This window comes from Urocampus carinirostris, chromosome 8 (assembly GCF_059441175.1).
Source record: "Urocampus carinirostris isolate Australia breed hairy pipefish chromosome 8, RoL_Ucar_1.0, whole genome shotgun sequence".
Lineage (NCBI taxonomy): Eukaryota > Metazoa > Chordata > Actinopteri > Syngnathiformes > Syngnathidae > Urocampus > Urocampus carinirostris.
In genome coordinates this window covers 14,923,881-14,942,241 of record NC_142356.1, presented here as the reverse complement: position 1 = coordinate 14,942,241, position 18,361 = coordinate 14,923,881, and the positions used below count along the sequence as shown (strand labels likewise).

Sequence of the window (18,361 nt, the reverse complement as noted above, 5' to 3'; positions counted from 1 at the left end):
AAACTGTTATTGTTAAACCCCCTTATAAAAATATAAAACGTATCTGTAGTGAACCTGACATGCATCACTTCTTTAGTCCGATCTGATATTTTACGGAGTCATTTAAGATACTATTCATATGACTTGTGGTTCCTCATACTTTCCTGAGTGTTGTCCTTGTGTCACCACTCTCCTTTAAAGAATGTTTTTAGAATTCATTGTTATTTTCCGCCAGTGCTTTCCCGTATTTCCTCCCTCCTCTTGAAATGCAAACAAAAAGGTTGAAGCTATGGGCTATTCGCTGAAATGAAATCAGAAAAAATTGCTTGATTAAAACAGTACATCTCCCTGGACAGTACTTGACAAACTCTGCCGTAACGAGTATTGTAAAAAAATCAACTTGGAATCGACCTGTCCTCATATAACCCACTTGATTGACTGCAGGAAACCGTAATTGCTAAAGCTGAAAATCACATTTTTTTAGATTTTGCATTTACGGAGTTGACTACAGTTGGATGGTTGACTGGCGAGAATAGCCACCTTGGATAACCTTCTTTTTAGGGTGCTATAATCGTTGTGGCCCGGCCAGAACAGCTACTATTTTATGTTCCTCGTACTAACTTTGATTCAAATGCATTATAAAAAAAACATGATAGAGCTGTTATTAATGGTGTTGTGCAAAAGAAATCGGACAGCAACTTTGATCGTAATAAAAACGTATCCTCATTGTTAATCAAACACTTTAATTGTTTTAAATGTCCTGCAGCATTTAAGAAGATACAGCTGCTGCCCTACTTACAGACGAGGTTCCAGACGATCGTAAATTTAATTTGTTTGAAATTGGCTCCAGTGCTATATATTGTATGTTTAAGGTTTATTTAAGTAAGTTTAAGGCTCGTATAGTGAACCTGTATTGTTTTGTACTAAAAAATTAAACATTTCATAAAATAATATGATACTTTATTCATCCCCGTAGGGAAATTCATACATGCAGCAGTATCATTGTTTTGAAAATAAAATGATAAAGTAAAAAAAATAGAATACATAAGTACCCAATGTAACGTGTTGATATAGGGTATTTAAATAGTGCTACATAAAATACACACTGGAATAAAAATAAGGTAATATGCAAATGTGGGGGTGGGGTTTGATATGGGCTTTTATTCCCCCGGGCGGATTTAAAAAGCCTCATGGCATGAGGAAGAAATGATCTCCTCAGTCTGGAACAAGACTGTGACAGCAGTCTGTCGCTAAAGCTGCTCTTCCGTTTGGAGATGATGCTGTGTAGTGGATGTGATGAATTGTCCATGATTGACCGCAGCTTTTTCAGTGCCCTTCTCTCAGCTACAGTTGTCAGGCTGGCCAGCTCTGTGCCCACAACAGAGCCCCCTTTCCTCACCAGTTTATTAAGACGAGAGGCATCCTTCTTCTTGGCGCTGCCTCCCCAACACGCTGCCGCATAGAAGAAGGCGCTTGCCAGAACAGTCTCATAGAACATTTGTAGGAGTTTTTTGCAGATGTTGAACAACGCCAGCCTTCTGAGGAAGTACAGTTTGCTTTGACCTTTCCTGCCTAGAGCTTCTGTGTTGGCAGTCCAGTGTGGTTTATTGTCCAGCTGCACACCCAGGTATTTGTAGGTCTGGACAAATTCTACACATTCTCCTTTGATAGCTACAGGAACCGGGTGAGTTCTAGTTCTCCTGAAGTCCACCACCATCCCCCTGGTCTTGGTGGTGTTCAGGTGCAGGTGGTTAGCGTTGCTCCATTGGACAAAGTCCTGAATCAATTTCCAGTATGCTCTATAAAGATAAATAAAGTTAAGTTTAACTTACCGTATTTTCCGCACTATAAGGCGCACCTAAAAGTCTTAATTTTTTTCAAAAGCTGACCATGCGCCTTATAACACAGTGCGTCTTATATATGGCTCAATATTAAATTCGCAAGGTCTTGCAACTTACTCAACGGCCGCCGACTCGATTTTACCCCGAACGTGGATTAGTCCGCGGTGTATGCTGGGATTTATATACCGGCGTTTCATTGGCTAACCAATGTGTCAATCATCATTTGAATCGATCACTATTGGCTGAAGTTATTCGGAGCCTCGGATTGGCTAGATGCCCAAAACAAACCCTTCAATCGGCCGAGTTTAGCAATGGCGTAGCAAGTCCGCGGTGTATGCTAGGATTTATATACCGGCGTTTCATTGGCTAACCAATGTGTCAATCATCATTTGAATCGATCACTATTGGCTGAAGTTATTCGGAGCCTCGGATTGGCTAGATGCCCAAAACAAACCCTTCAATCGGCCAAGTTTAGCAATGGCGTAGCAAGCTTGCTACAGTACGCCATAAAGAAACATGTTTCATTAGTCTGTATTTGTAAATATTCTACTCTCCTGGATTTACTTCACTCACGGTTGTAAGAAGACAATGATTGCGTATCATTATTGAGCATGAGAACTTAGGTGAGATATGCGGCTTTATATTTTCCCGGTATCTTGTTTTAGAACGATCTTGATGTTGCTGTGATGAGTTGAGTGAATTAAACTCAATTCCAAGTGTTTATTGTCATATACGCTGTAAAGTTGTGAGCGAAAAAGAAAATGGAAACACAGAAATGTTTGGCATTTCTTGAATCCCAAGACTTCAACCTTCCGAATGATATTTGAAATGACGCATTTAAGTGACATCGTACGGACACCGCATCCGCACGTGTCTACGACACGTATTTGCTTCTTTGCAAGCTTTGGGAATGTTAATGACTGTTTTGTCGACGTTCCCATTGTAGCGCCTTATAATCCGGTGCGCCTTATCTATGGAAGATATAGGACCAAAAACTATTTTTTGGGGGTGCGCCCTATAACCCGGTGCGCCCTATAGTGCGGAAAATACGGTACTTTTGGAAGGTGGGCCTCAAGAGGTCCACCTCCGTGGTAAAAAGTGGCTGAAAAAAAGCGATACAACCATTTTCTCAACCGCATCAAGCTTTCTTATTCTACTTTCGTTTTAAAAGAAACCGCTCACCTTTTCTTTACACTTTACACCAACTATATTGAATGGATGCACGACAAATTAAATAATAAAAATGTCAAAGTTCTTAGCGTGCTAGAGATGCAGTGCAGTGTGTATACACATAAACTTGGAAGTAGAAGACAGATTTCTTCTTTGGGGTGAATGCTGGATGACCCATCACAGTGACACACGCCGGTATCGGCGGAAACGAGCACTACAGTAGTGTCCTGTACTCTGAAAAAGGTGCACAAAATACAAAATCTAACTTACAGCAAGGTACGGATTTTTTTCGACATCCCGAAAATTTTTTTCATATCTCCCGTTTTTTGTAAGTCGAATGGTCGCGATTAGGGAAGCTTCTTTTCTCCAATCCTTTTTTTGGTCCATCTTAGTGCTTTCAAAAGGTAAATTGGAAAGTAAAGAACCATCATTTACAATTTCCGCGGACAATTGTTCTCGACTTGGCTTTATAAAGTGCAAAATATTCTTCTTTGACATGTGCCAAGAAAAGTGGTGCACTTTTAATTCCACAGTTGGTCGTGATGGTGATTGTAAAAGGACATAATTGTCCATTAGGGTAGGAAAATATACTTGAGTCGTTTGGTAGACAGGAGAAAAGCTAACACTAGGCATTTACATCATCTTTTTCCCCTTTTTAAGGTAATTACTTTGCATAGCCTTTAATAATTAGCAATGGCAGTATTTTTTGATAGACTCTGTAAAAGTTCGGCACTCCTTTCGAAATGTCAATGTTGCAGTGAACAAAATAATACTCTGCATCCTATGACAGAGGTTTTTGTTCATTAACATCAATTAATGTCTCAATACAGACAAGTAGGTTCACACAAATTTGTGGCTTCCTATGTTTTTTTTCTTTTTATTTGCTTTCAGGTATGGTTCCAGAAAATTGTTCTCACTTGATTATAAGCTATTTCATTATTACTGCAAAAGGTTAATGGCAGTTACATTTATCGCAGTGTTTCTCAACTGGTAGGTCGGGACCTCAAAAGTGGGTCATGGGACCCAGTTTCAGTGGGTATTGAACCTTTGCCTTGGCAGAATAATGCTAAAAAGAAAACAAAGGATCAATTATACTCCTAAACTGTAGATGATATAAAATAAATTAAGATAAGATAAAGATTTTAAAATCGTCCTACAATCGGGAAATTTCTTTTGTTCCAGCAGTAAGGCAAAGTATAATGAATAGCAGCTAAGAATATAACAGTATTAACAAGTACTTAAAAATATAAAAGAATAAAAAATCAGATTATTTCCAATGGCAGTTGTGCAAAAAAGTTAAGGTGGACAGTAAATATGCAAAGTCATGAAGGGTGTGCAGTCTAGCGAGAGCACTGCTTATTATACAGTCTGACGGCTGCAGGAAGGATTAATACCCTCCTTAATCTCGTTTCCCTGTCCAGTCAATCGGCGCCGTCCCAATTGTGTTTGCGTGGGAACACATCTAGTTTTATTGTGATTTTGTTGGTTTTATTTCTCTTTTCTGCCCATAAAATGGGTCCCAAGAAAGTGAGTGATGAGGGGAAGGAAAACTGGAAAACGGTGACTTCAATGATCGAGTCAAAGATGGAAATGATTCAGAAATACGAAAAAAGTGTACGAGTGTCGGCCATTAATGTATTGCTCAATGGTACTGTAAATGCTCATGAAAAACATTTTTTTAGCTTTATACCTGTATATTAAGCGTTATACACATCCATAATCATTGTTTTAGTACACATTTTATTAATACTCTGGCTGCAAATTTCTTTCAGTACAGTATGTGGCGATTTCAAAGCAGTTTTAGGGGGTTGTTTATTTACGATAAAGGCTTACCTGTGAGCATATGCGGTACTTGAAGTCGTTTTGTTTTTGATTGTCCTTTGAAAAAAAAAAAAGGAGAATATACTCTAATTTATCCTCTTTAAAGTGCACAATCCTTTCAATCACTACATTTGAGAAGTGGAACTTTTCCTTGATTTTGGGTCACAGCTTTTTATTTGAGTGGAATTGTGGCTCCTGATGTCAGACCAGTTGAGAACTAGTGCCAGCATACCATAATGATGGTAATACAGGACCTGAATGTGAGATATGTGACATTTTATCAGTGTTGTCAGGTTTCAGAGATAAAGGGAGTTAAGAGTGGAAGTGGGACTGTATCAGGGACCGGATTTGAGCCCCTTCCTGTTTGCATAATTGAAAGATATGTTGACAGATGAGGTTTCAATCTGGAGTCCTCACGGAGCGTGATGGCAGACATGGTAAATAAAAAATGTAAAATGCTAAAATGACTGATTTTCAAAATAAAATGTGCTTGTTTTTTTGCTTATTTTCGATTTAATTCTTTTTTTGAAGTTTTGGATTTTTTTTCTAATAATTCAACAAAAGTATCTGATTGGACAGTTGGTAGATATGTTTGACTATTTTAAGTATTTTCTTCCTTATTTTGAAATACAATTAAAACCAGGGTTTTTTAAAGCATTTTTTCTTAAGAATAGACACAATTTGATGATGCTTTTTCTGTGTTGTTGCCATTGAATTTATATATTAAAGAAAGAGTAGTAAAAAATAACTTTATACATGAAAATAATAAACAATATCGATTTAAATAATAAGCAAAAATAATTGAACTCTCATATAAACATGCAATTTTTACATTCTCATAGACCGAACAATTTGCATTATTTTACATAATTGAGCCTCACCTAGGGAGAGGTAACCTTTTGAAACGAATGAATGAATGAATGAAGTTTGTTTTAAGCACATCATAAAAAAACAAAAACAGACTCGATAACAAATTAACAAAAGGGAAAAAAATATTTACCCAAAACAAATACTTAATATTATACTTGAAAATGTGTTCTAATGCAGGGTTTCTCAAATTGTGGGGTGGGCCCACCTGGGCCCCGTCTAGGGGGGCGCGGGCACATCTGATTTAAAAATCAAATAGAATAAAAAAAAAATATATATATATTTTTTTAACTTTCCCAGATTCAAGTGCAATAGCGCCTCCACTACAGGAAGGGGCAGTGGCTCAGCGGCAGAGTGTTCTGTTTACATTTAGCCTTAGTGGTTGGTCAACCCGGTTCTCAAGAGCTGCATGTCCTTCATGTTTTGGAGGTTTCTCTTCCCCAACTCCGATGATGCAAATTTAAAGCTTGTTAGCAAGCTGTGTGGGAGCTTGACAATGACCCAAGTGATTGGACTCAGCTGTAATTGAGCAGAGAAACTCCAAAAACATGCAGGACATGCGTCTCTTGAGGCCAGAGATTAAAGCACTGGAGTTTGAGAATTGAGGATGAAGTGTAGCAGGACCTCAATTGACTCCAAGTAAAAAATATTTAACACTGATGTGGAGACGGGCGAATAGCGCGTAGCACTTCACTGTTACCTTTGAGTGAGATAAGCAAAGACGGGTGTGCTTGCTATGTTAAAAATGTTTGCAGCGGACAGCACATAGCCAAATAAATTAAGCTATCAGTTCAAGACAATAAGACCCAATCACAATAGAGTTTTTCTTTAGCATTAATCTGCTGAAAGGCATAGATTCGACATGGAAGTAAGTTGCGAGTTACCATCAATATCGAGCAGTATTTGTTTTGTCCCCACCAATATTATGTAATCACATTTTCGATTATTTTCTTTTAATACTATAAATATGTTCAAGTGGGGGTGAGACGTTTGAGGCATCTTTAAAAAGTTGAAGGTTGTATTAAGTATTTATGTGTTAACAATGCCAAACTGAGTTCAAAGAGCCTTTATAAATTGTTTTTCAACGCACCGATTTGCTTTTATCTTACTTTAAGCACTGCTTTCCCGGGACTTGCAAGAAAATAGGAAGCAGGTCGGGAAGTGTTTGATATAATGCTCCTTCCAGAGTTTTTTTTTTTTGTTTGAGTCGCCTGAGAATGGTGAAAGTAAGAAAAGGCCTGTTTCAAATACAGTCCAAACATCGACCCAAAATCCCCCAAAAAATGAATATAGAGTTTTTTTTAGTACTTGAGGAATGAGCTGACTGAGACCGCGATCATGACTTTAAGCCAGGAGATGGCGTCAGGGTAGCAAAATGTCAAGCTGCAGACACCACCTTTAAGAAGAATAAATCACAAGAAGACACAAGAAAGCGGCCATGTCACTTGGGTCAGGCTGACACAACACACTCTTCTGTTCAACAGCAGGGCCAGACAGCTTTCTCTGGTTTACCCCTGCCGCATCATACAGGTGTTCTGCCCATCCCTTAGAACACGTCCAAACATCCCACTATCCATTTACAACACTTCTCCATTCATTCCTATCACCAACAAGAGCTCTAGCTCTAGCGGTTCACTCATAACACCATCCATCCACGTCAATCGCGGCCTTCCTCTTGGTCTCCTTCCATTTACTTCTGCCTTGTAGATCATTTTCAACATTCACTTTTCATCCATCCTCTCCATGTGTCCAAACCAACCGAGTACTATCTTATCCACACGCTTGCTCAGTTCCACTACTATTCCAGTTCTGTGCCTCACAATTTCATTTCTCAGTCTATCCAATCCTGTCACTCCTAACATACTCCTCAAACACTTCATCTCAAAAATATTTAATTTCCTTCTCAAATCTGTGCTCAGGCTCCAAGTCTCGGCACCATACAACAGTCGTCACAATCACACTCTCAAACAGTCCCTTCTTAAGATCCATACTCATACTCCTGTTGCTCACCACTTTCCTCAGAACACCCAAAACCTTGCTTCCTTGATTCACTCTGTGCAATACCTCGCATTCCATTCCACCAAAGTAATAGTATATTTATAACAGGGTAAAGTCAAGGAACCCATTTGGGATAAGTGGAAAGAGGACCTTCTCTTGCTTATGTCAGAGAATGACAAGTTGGAAAGTATATTTGCACCTCACACATATGGCCTGAAGGCTTCATTTTGGTTTATTTCCAGGCCCGGTACGCCTCTCATTTTTGTTGTGCCGCATTTATCCATCTTCTGACGTCTTGCCAAACTCCAACGCATTCACCAGCGAGCTGCACTAGCAGTGTCCCACTTGAACGCTCGCCACGGGGAATCAGCTGGGATTTGATAAGAACATATGTTCTTGTGTTGGGGAATTTGAATGTCTGCATCCCAGGAGGGAAGCGATCACTGTGCAAGCGCTTCTCAAATCTCTTGTCAAAACGGCGCGTTGACTTGCGTGTTGTTGCGAGTGGATTTGTGGATTGATCACAGCAGAGCGAAACAACTGAATTGTGATGTTTTAGTTACCGTATTTATTCTTGCATAACGCACACTTTTTTTTTTTAACCGAAAAAAGTCCTGGTTTGGGTGTGTGTTATACTCAAGGTTTTACAGTAGTTTATTTACGTATTTGTGCAATTGATCAGTCGAAATGCATCTCTTTCCTGGTTCCTAATTTGTTGTGAGGCACGGAACAGCGGTGCTAAACGTAAGATAGTGGCAGAAAGACTCTTTGAACTCAGTGGGGCATTGTTAAAACATGCTTAGTAGAGAAAATGTTCTACTTTTATTTTAAGACGCCTCAAGCGACTCACCCCACAATTAAATTCAACTTTACAGTATCCTTAAAAAAATACGTGCATATTGACCATTTAAAATAGAAAAAAAAAATAACACGAAGGGAACCAACTTTTGATTGGAGCCGGCTGCTGTGGCTTACTTCCAAGAGCCAGTTAGTTTGCAAACGACACATCACTAAAGGCCATCACTGATGACTTAGGTGTCAAATGCACGGCCCACCACTGGTATAGTGCAACTGAAAACAAATCCTTTTGAAGCAGAAGGGAGATTACAAACCGGACAATTTTACTTATTTCTTAAGCCTTTCTCAATGTTCTTGTTTTCTGGGGTCCACTTAGCAGCTAGATGGCAGACCATTATGTCTTGCACCTCATTTAATGGAAAATAAACACAAATAGTTTGACCTATGAGTATTTAAAAAAACAGCATGCTTATGATGGTTCATCTATTTTTGATTATTATTCAAATCAACATTGTTTTTTTTTTTAACTCTAAGGTGCTAAAAACAGTAATTCACAATGTCACTTTAATGTATCAAAATATCCATACATACTGTATATTTCATAATCAGTTGGCATTGTTTTATTTTACGTTATGTTTATGAATCACTGTTACTTATTTTCCGTTCCTCAAAGCAAAATAATTTTGCATACATTTGCGACTGCTAGTCCAATTTCAGTGGAAGGCCCGCCTTTGTAAAGCTAACACTCGGGCTGCACCAATGAATTGATAACATTGATTTAAATCAATTATTAAACGCTTTGGTAATGAATTTCATAGATTTGTTGCGGCGCATGTGTCTTCCAGTAAGTTAATTCAATGTAAAGAGTGCATTAGTTTTATTGTAGTACCAGTGCAGTTCAGCAGAGGACGCCTCAGAACCGTAACTTCATGCATGAACGACCTTTATTGTCTTCATTCAAGAATAAGGAAATTTGACGGCTTCGCCTTTCATTGCCAATACAACAAATTTAAAAGGTAGACGGTTGCAAAATGATAATAACTTTGAAAATGCACTAGGATCTCTTGATCCGACGAAGCACTTGCATTCTCCTTCGATGTTGCCTCTTTTTGCAAAAGTATCTTATGTATTTGCAGGTGTACAGCATACATTTTATGTATGCATGCTAAAAGTGAAACGATTTCACTAGAACTTTTTTTTAATTGTTTTATAATAATAATCTGTGGTTTTGTGCGCAATTTTTCTATCTGTCCTAAACTTCTTCCTGTTCAGTCAATAATTTCATCCTGATTGTGTTTGAGAGAGACAACGTATAATTGTATTTTTATTTAGTGTGTTTTATTGCCTTTTTGCCTATAATAATGGTCCCCAAAGAAGTTGGTGACAAAAAGCAGGAGATTAAAAATGTTTCTAAGATCCGTTTCATCGATTTATTCGAGAAAATAATCGACCCAATTCATTCATGATTAAAATAATCATCAGTTGCAGCCCTAGAGAACACCATGACTCCAATGCGGGGACTTTCTCATCAAATAACAAGTATGACTCATCTCCAAAAATATCTCAGACGAGAAGACACTTTCCAAATAGGCTTCAACACCTAAAAGATTGAAATCACTCAGAAAAGTAGTGACCTCAATAAAAAGTGACACATGGCGTGACACCAGGCAGGGTGCCGGTATGTTTGGCCATACGACTTGTATTTGGGGTGTGATTCGTGTCCCGGCTCAGTTCTTACTGGAAAAGCTGAAACAGATCGATACATGTGAAAAACAATCGATCTTTCTTCACATATTCACTGCCACTGATGGCTGGAGAAGTCAAACAGGAGATTTACTTGGTGTCCTTGCATTAAATGAATTCCATTTCATATTTCTCTTTTCTTAACCCTGCTGGTTGAGCCTGGTTAAATTTCTTTGTTTGTTACACCTAAAACCTCAATTCCAAATGTGGATCGAGACTTGGGTCTATAGCCAATTAGTATTACTGCCATCTACTGGACTGGGGTGAAACCTTGTAAGTGCCGTCCCATTTCTTAGGCGACAATGCTCACTTGTACTTCTCTCATTGAGGGGACTTCCCAGTGGATGGACCTCACTGGAGGGTTCTCAGGGCCAAGTGACAGGAATGGGATTGGGATTGGGCTTTAATTTTATGTTGGTGTTATTTACAGTGACAATAATTTCCACGCATGGGTTATGGTTTTAAACCGTCATTTTTTTATAATTTTTGTTATCAGCATCTGTGCAAGATTTATTTCGACTTATAAAGACACCAATGTACATAGTCTCTACCGTTATATGTTGCTCTAATGAATTTTGTGGTATTACTCATTCTTTGTTCTGGGTCATTGCTTTTATTTGACTCAAATATTTCAATACTTTTGCTTGAAATGTGCTTTTTTGGGGTTTTCCATGTTTGTTTTTGTCCATTTTTAAAATCCTCTAAGTCTGGGTTTTTCAACCCTTGCGCCAGGGCAAACTGATGTGCCGTGAAACTTGTCATTGTGTGCTGTAGGAAATTGTCCATTTATCTTGGCAATTTTTTTCTTTTTTCTTATCTTTGCCTTCATTTAGCGATCAGCCAAGTAACAGTAAAATTCATCCATATCAAGTTGATGGTAGATTACCATTTTTTAATAATAATCAACATTTCATGAGGTAGTACTGGGAAATATTAATAAAAACAAGTATTTTTTGGTTATTTTTTCGTTTAAAATATGTTAAAAATATCATAAAATCCAACATCACAGCAAAGTTATTAACCAAAATGAATAACTTGAATGAACTCCTGATACCACAAATTATATAAAAAAAGACTTCGTTAATACAATCATTTAAGCTTAAAAAAACTTGTGACATTAATTTTGTCATTAAGTGTTAAAGATTTTCTACTGACGTGTGCTTTGGATTTTTTGATCTATAGTTATTTTTCTATAGTCGTTTATATTGTATGTTGAGGTAAGATCGGGCTTAAAAAAATTAGCCCGGCCTGAACCCGCCCAAACTCGATGATGTAACTTGATTTGATGACCGAACCCGAAATAAACCCGATGCTTTAATTTGCGTACTTCAGGTTTGGCGCTAAAGTGCACATTTTGGCGACGTGCAGCGAACAAAAGTAAACCTGAAACTGAACGAAATGGCTCATAAAGAAACTCACTCTGCAGATTACAAGCTGCAAACAGTGAAATATTTGGCCAAAAAGCAGAAAAAAAGTTTGTAAAGCTTGTAAGCTATTGGCAAGAAGCGGAAATTACGTCTGAAAGGGAGGTGGAAGGAGGAAGCAGCGTGTCTTTCACCCCAACTTCTTTGGAATTATTTAAATGGAGTTGAACCGATAGTTTGGCTAGTTTTAATTGTCTGAATAATTACTTGAGTAAATGTTAGTGCATGCTGTGCAACTACTCCATGAAGGGGAAAAAAAGGCGAGAGAGAAGCCCAGCCGGCCTGACTTAATGATTGCCATTTTAAACCCGCATTTTGGGCTCGGTTCTGGCCAGGGCCCAATATCTTACCTCTAATCATATGTCACTGATAATCAATAGATGTTTCTATTTCGTAGGTTTTTGCTAGTACTAGACTTTATTGGAACACAGCCCCCGCAAAAAAACAAGAATACTGTATAAACAGTGTCTGAAACTCATGACAAAAAGTTACCGAACACAAAGGCAGACAACTCTGAAAAGTTGCCTGCTCCATTTTTCACAACTTGAAACACAATAAGACGACTAATTGCAAAAGAAAAACAAAAAAGCATTGTTGCAAAGTATTAAGGGTTGATAATCAGAATATATAACAGAAAAACACTTTAAAATTAAGTTTATTATAAATATACTTATAACATTAATTGGACTGATATGACATTGCTGTTTTTCATCTGCCATCAGTATGTACCTGTATTTACTCATTTTCATTCATACAATGTTTGCGTTGCATCGTCTGCTGCAAGCCACGTGAACTCCTCTTTCCGCAATTCTTTTAATGTACGTTTACGTTTTGTAGCGTCATAAATTTTGTTAGCTTCTTTTGAATATTTCTTTTGGGGCTGAGGTTTTGGCTTGATTCCTAACCACTTCTCCATTTTTCTTGTGTTCTCTGTGCATTTACTTTGGAAAATGATATGCAAATGTACGACTTTGTAACGCTTGAAAGTCCGGAAGCACGAAGTTATTCGATGCAGATTGCCGAATATGCAAATTGCCAAACGAACTAAAATTCCAAAATTTCCAAACCGAACGAAGATTTCGAAATCAGAATAAAACAAACGATTGATTTGAAAGAAATTGAAAAATAAAAACGAAAGTTTTTTTTTTTTTCTCTTTCTTTCTTGAAAAAGTTGTCGGCCACCCGGGCAGAGACGTTGTGTAAGTTGTACGCCCGACGTAAAAGATGCACGCCTCGGGCGTCCAGGCAGACGTTATTCCAAACACTGGTATAAACAATCGACTTTTTTCTGTTTTCTTCAGGGGCCCAGTTCACTGGAGGACCTGACCAACACGCAGCAGCCCAGAGGCCGCAATAGCTTTGTCCAGGAACACTTCCAGGCCCAATATAGGTGAGTTGTCGACAAGACTTTGAAACGAAATAAAATGTACGGTATTTTCACGACTATAAGGCGCACCTAAAAGCCTTTATTTTTTTCAAAAGCTGACCATGCGCCTTTATAATACAGTGCGCCTTATATATGGATCAATATTAAATATTTTACACGGTTGGATTTACTACACTCACGGTTGTAAGAAGACCATGGTTGCGTATCATTATTGAACGTAATGGCTGCAAGAGAACTTAGGTGAGCGATGCGGCTTTACATTTTCCCGGTATCTTGTTTTAGAACGATCTTAATGTTTCTGTGATGAGTCTATTTTTAAACTAAATTCAATTCAAAGTGTTTATTGTCATATGCACAGTAAAGAACCACGTTTATCTGCACAATAAAATTCTTACTTTGCTGTCCACACAGTTACCAGCGAAAAATAAAATAGAAACTAAGAAATGGTTGGCATTTCTTGAATCCCAAGACTTTAACCTTCCGAATGATATGTGGAACAATGCATTTGAGTGATTGGTGACATCGTACAGACACTGTGTCCGTACATGTGTGAGACACGTATTTGCTTCTTTGCAAGCTTTCGGAATGTTAAGGGGGTAATCAGTTTGACTGAACTATCTGACTGTTTTGTCAACGTTCCCATTGTAGCGCCTTATAATCCTGTGCGCCTTATGTATGGAAAATATAGGACCAAAAACTATTTTTGGGGGGTGCGCCCTATAACCCGGTGCGCCTTATAGTCGTGAAAATACGGTATATACATTTAGTCACCAACATCATATCGTAATACAAAGGGTATCATTTGTCACTTCCACGCTCTTTCTTGTTGATTGCACAAAGTGACTAATAGGCACTTGACAAAGAAATAAAAAAAATAACAACCGATGAGTTGATAGGATAATCCTTTTTGTGTAATAAGGACTGAACTGCTGTTCAAAATTGGTAGTTTAATCACTGAGCCTTGAGTGGCACCGCATTAGCATGAATACAAATGCTCGTGTCACATTCGAGCTGGGAGGAGAATTCCTCCTGATTATATCCAATAACTTGTAAGCATTCAATCATCAGATAAAGGAGGACTAAAACAAGCAACGAATATACAGAGTGGGTTTGTAATCATTTATCCGAAAGACAGCTCTCGTTAAGTCTGTAGCAGTGGGGAGTTGCTGCTCAAACAGTTGGACATTCTGTCACTGTTTCACTGATTAGCTGCTTTAGCGTCACGGCTAACAGGCTTATCGTGCAAGACTCTCAACATTGGGGATCACAGTCACTGAAGAAAGATGTTTTTTTCACACGACTACTTGACTGTTTCTTTAGGCCCAATTTAAGATGTTGGAATGCTCACTTTCATTTAACTTTTCCACTCGCTTAAATGTACTAGGTCGAGTATTTTGCGTGTCGCAGTAAAATCAAACAAACTTGTGTGAAATGGAATAAATGAGCATGCATCTGAAACATTTACATAATTCAACTAACAAGACATTTCAAATGAGTGTTATGATCTTGTGAAACTTTTCCTGATTATTAATCTGCAGATTTAAGATGAAAAAAATACAAATCTGCGTGTACTCAATGTTGTTGCCATTGGTAGGCTAATTGCTAGACTAACTTATTTCATAAACCTTACAACTAGATTAGCTGGTATGGCTAGGAAAGTACTTCTCTTGGCTATTATGTACTTGAATCACTGCTTAGTATTTCATCACATATAACCGTATATACTCGCACATATGCCAGATATATAAATAGAAAATACATACCGTATTTTCCGCACTACAAGGCGCACCTAAAAGCCTTTATTTTTTTCAAAAGCTGACCATGCGCCTTATAATACAGTGCGTCTTATTTATGGATCAATATTAAGTCACAAAGTCTTGCAACTAACTTGCAGCCGCCGACTAGATGTTCCCCCGAACGCCAAGTAGTCCGCGGTGTATGCTGGGATTTATTTACCGGCGTTTCATTGGCTAACCAATGTGTCAATCATCATTTGAATCGATCACTATTGGCTAAAGTTATTCGGAGGTAAAGGGGCGGATCCTTTTTATCATTTACAGGCTGGCATAGGCTAAAGCGGCAAAACAAAGCCTGCAATTGGCCAAAAAAGATGAATGTGAATAGCACGTTGGGTTGACGGCATAGAGAAAGCATTTTTTACTATTCTGTATTTTTAAATATTTTATTCTCCTGGATTTACTACACTCGCGGATATAAGAGGACCATGGCTGCACATTATTATTGAACACAACGACTTCGGTGAGCTACCCCGGCTAAATATTTTCCCTGTATCTTGTTTCGGACTGAACTCGATGTTTCTGTGATAAGCGGTGCAGATAATGGATGGAATGGAGTGTCTATTTTTAAATTAAACTCAATTCCAAGTGTTTATTGTCATATGCACAGTAAAGTTGCGAGTGAAAAAGAAAATAGAAACTAAGGAATGGTTGGCATTTCTTGAATCCCAAGACTTTAACCTTCCGAATGATATTTGGAACGATGCATTTGAGTGACATCGTACGGACACCGCATCCGCACGTGTCTACGACAAGTATTTGCTTCTTTGCAAGCTTTCGGAATGTTAAGGGGGTAATAAGTTGGACTGAACTATCTGACTGTTTTGTCGACGTTCCCATTGTAGCGCCTTATAATCCGGTGCGTCTTATGTATGTCAAATATAGGACCCAAAACTATTTTTTCGGGGTGCGCCCTATAACCCGGTGCGCCTTATAGTGCGGAAAATAAATAACTTAAAAGATGGGGCCGACTTATATGTGCATGAACCAAAATGTCAGGCATGGCTACCCAAGGACCCCACGGCAAAGCGGAGTCCTCATGCTCCCTCCTCGGCTGTTCTCTTCCTGTTCAATCAATTGATTTAATCCCGAATGTGTTTGAGAGAAACCACGTTTAATTTTATTGTTATTTAGTGTGTTTTATTGCCTTTTTCCCCATAATAGCAAGTAACAAGAAAAAGTGTAAAATAGGACAACAATCGAGCTGAGGAAGGAAATGATTGCGGAATACAAAAATGATAGTCTGGGTTTGTCCCTGTTTTGTCCGTGACAAAGTGTCTGCCATCAAAATGTTGCTTGAGTGTACAGTAAAGGGTTTGAATTTATTTATTTTTAGCTTACAAGTTGATTCATCTTTGTTATCGACACATTTTAATAATTATCGCTGTTTTGGTCCACGTTAATATTCTAAAGCAGTTTTAGAGGTTGGGCTTATATGCGATAAATGCTTGGATGTGAGTATATACAGTAACCTAATCCTCAAGTTGATTGACTTTTTATGGAATTTGGTCATGAGAATACTGTAGTTCCATTTATTGTATCTGTCCCTTACACGAGATGACCCTAGCGCCTTTGCTAAATGCTTGGCTATCTTGATTCATTGTCTAAAACAGGGATGTCAAACTTGATCAACTCAGGGGCCGGATCCAGACTTTCTGCACTGAGGCGGGACAAATCAGTAAAAGAATGTGAACTCTATATGTGTAGCTTTGTTTTTCTAGTATGTTTTATCATTCAGCCTACATTATTTACCTATCCAGTCAAGTCACATTTATTTGTATCGCACTTAATCACAAGATGTCTCAAAGGACTGCACAGGATTACAATTATACCATCCCCTGATCTGAAAACAACATGTGGGCAAGGAAAAACTCAAAACCTCAGCATGAGGAAAAAAAAACATGACAAGGGGCCTCACTAGTGGTAACCCCCCTTCCAGGATGAGCAGGGTGTAATAGATCTAGCATTGGGTCACAGTATACAAAACATAGTAAACATCAATAAAAGAAAACAATAGGTAATATGTTGAAATTTGTCCAGAAGCTGCATGACTGCAACGTTGCCTCAAGCCTGTAAAATAGTCCTAAAAGTCCATAACGGCAACGACGCAGCTACCCATCTCTGCCGGCTGCTTGATGCAGGCGTTTACATGGTCTGTTGACTCATCTCAAATTGTCAATCCTACATATCATAATGACAGATGAATAGGGATTAAACACAATACATTTATCCACAAACAATAAGGAAAAATATTTTCATACTTGGTGTTGAATATAATTACCGTAAATTCCGGACTATAGAGCGCACCTGATTATAAGCCGCACCCACTACATTTCGGGAGGAAAACCGATTTTGTACATACACAAGCCGCACCTGTATACTAGCCGCATGCGCCCACATTGAAAAAACGCACTACAAACACGAATTTTTTTTAGTTTGAACAAATTTATTGACACAAGCCAGCAAACAAACAATGTGAGGTCTTAACAACCCTTCTCGACAATCTTAACAGCAATCAAGCATATTCACAATTTCGTTATGTAACATCTTTGTTAGTGTCAATAGATCCGTCCGGTTTGAACAAATTTATTGACACTAATAACAGCAAACAAACAATATACAGTTCAAAAAACACAGCCGGCAAAATGAAAGAAAATGATACCGGTACTTAACATGTAATGCAGACCTGCAGAGTCTGGGTGCCCGTTGAAAGTAATCCAAGGAAAAAAGTGTATATTTTCAAAGTTATGGGTGGGAAAAATATATATCCACTATTGTCGGCTGCGTCCACAAACACGTCTCACCTTTACTCCACTTCCCGTCAGCCCGCGTTCGCCCCGCCCCTTCTTTCTCATTTGCTCGTACAAAACATATCAGAATAAGTTTCTAAAATAAATACATTACAAAAATATATAAGCCGCATGCGCACACATTAGAACATGTAACACAATCACAAAACTAACCCAAATCCGACTTTGTGTCCCGCGATTGTAACTGAATGCAAAGTACACAGTTCTTAAACCTTAGCTGGCAGAATGAACAACAAATTATACCGGTACTTAAGATTGGATGCGGACCTGCAGAGTCCAGGTCCCGTTGAAAATAATCCAAGGAAAACAAATGTATATTTCCAAAGGTAAGGGTGGGAAAAATATATATCCACTATTGTCCGCCGCCTCCACAAACACGTCTCATGTTTACTCCACTTCCCATCAGCCCCCGTGGTTTTCGTCCCTTCATTTTGATTCGCCCGTACAAAACATATCAGAATAAGTCTCTAAAATAAATACATTACAAAAATATACAGTTGCAAATACATATTATACATGGTTACACATATTTACAAAGAAAGACGGTACACCGAGAGAGTTTTCAAAGCTTTAATAATAATATTATAACTTTCATCCCAAACAGTGCCTGTGAAGGGTAGCAAAACGCTGCTCGCAACACAGTAGACAGCTCTGTTAAAAAATCATACCGTACTTGTAGTGAGCACGGTAAACCATCCTCACCTTCCTCCTTATATCTGACGTCATC

At 38.3% G+C, this 18,361-nt stretch overlaps 1 protein-coding gene across 1 annotated transcript in view; it reads left to right on the top strand.

The window, feature by feature from the left end:
* The window catches only part of usp43a (ubiquitin specific peptidase 43a), a 166,795-nt gene that overhangs the window by 59,647 nt on the left and 88,787 nt on the right, over window positions 1-18,361 (top strand). Inside the window, exon 3 of the mRNA XM_088341696.1 lies at window positions 12,943-13,031. Coding sequence (XP_088197822.1) covers window positions 12,943-13,031 — 89 coding nt within the window. The remainder of the gene's footprint in view (window positions 1-12,942; window positions 13,032-18,361) is intronic.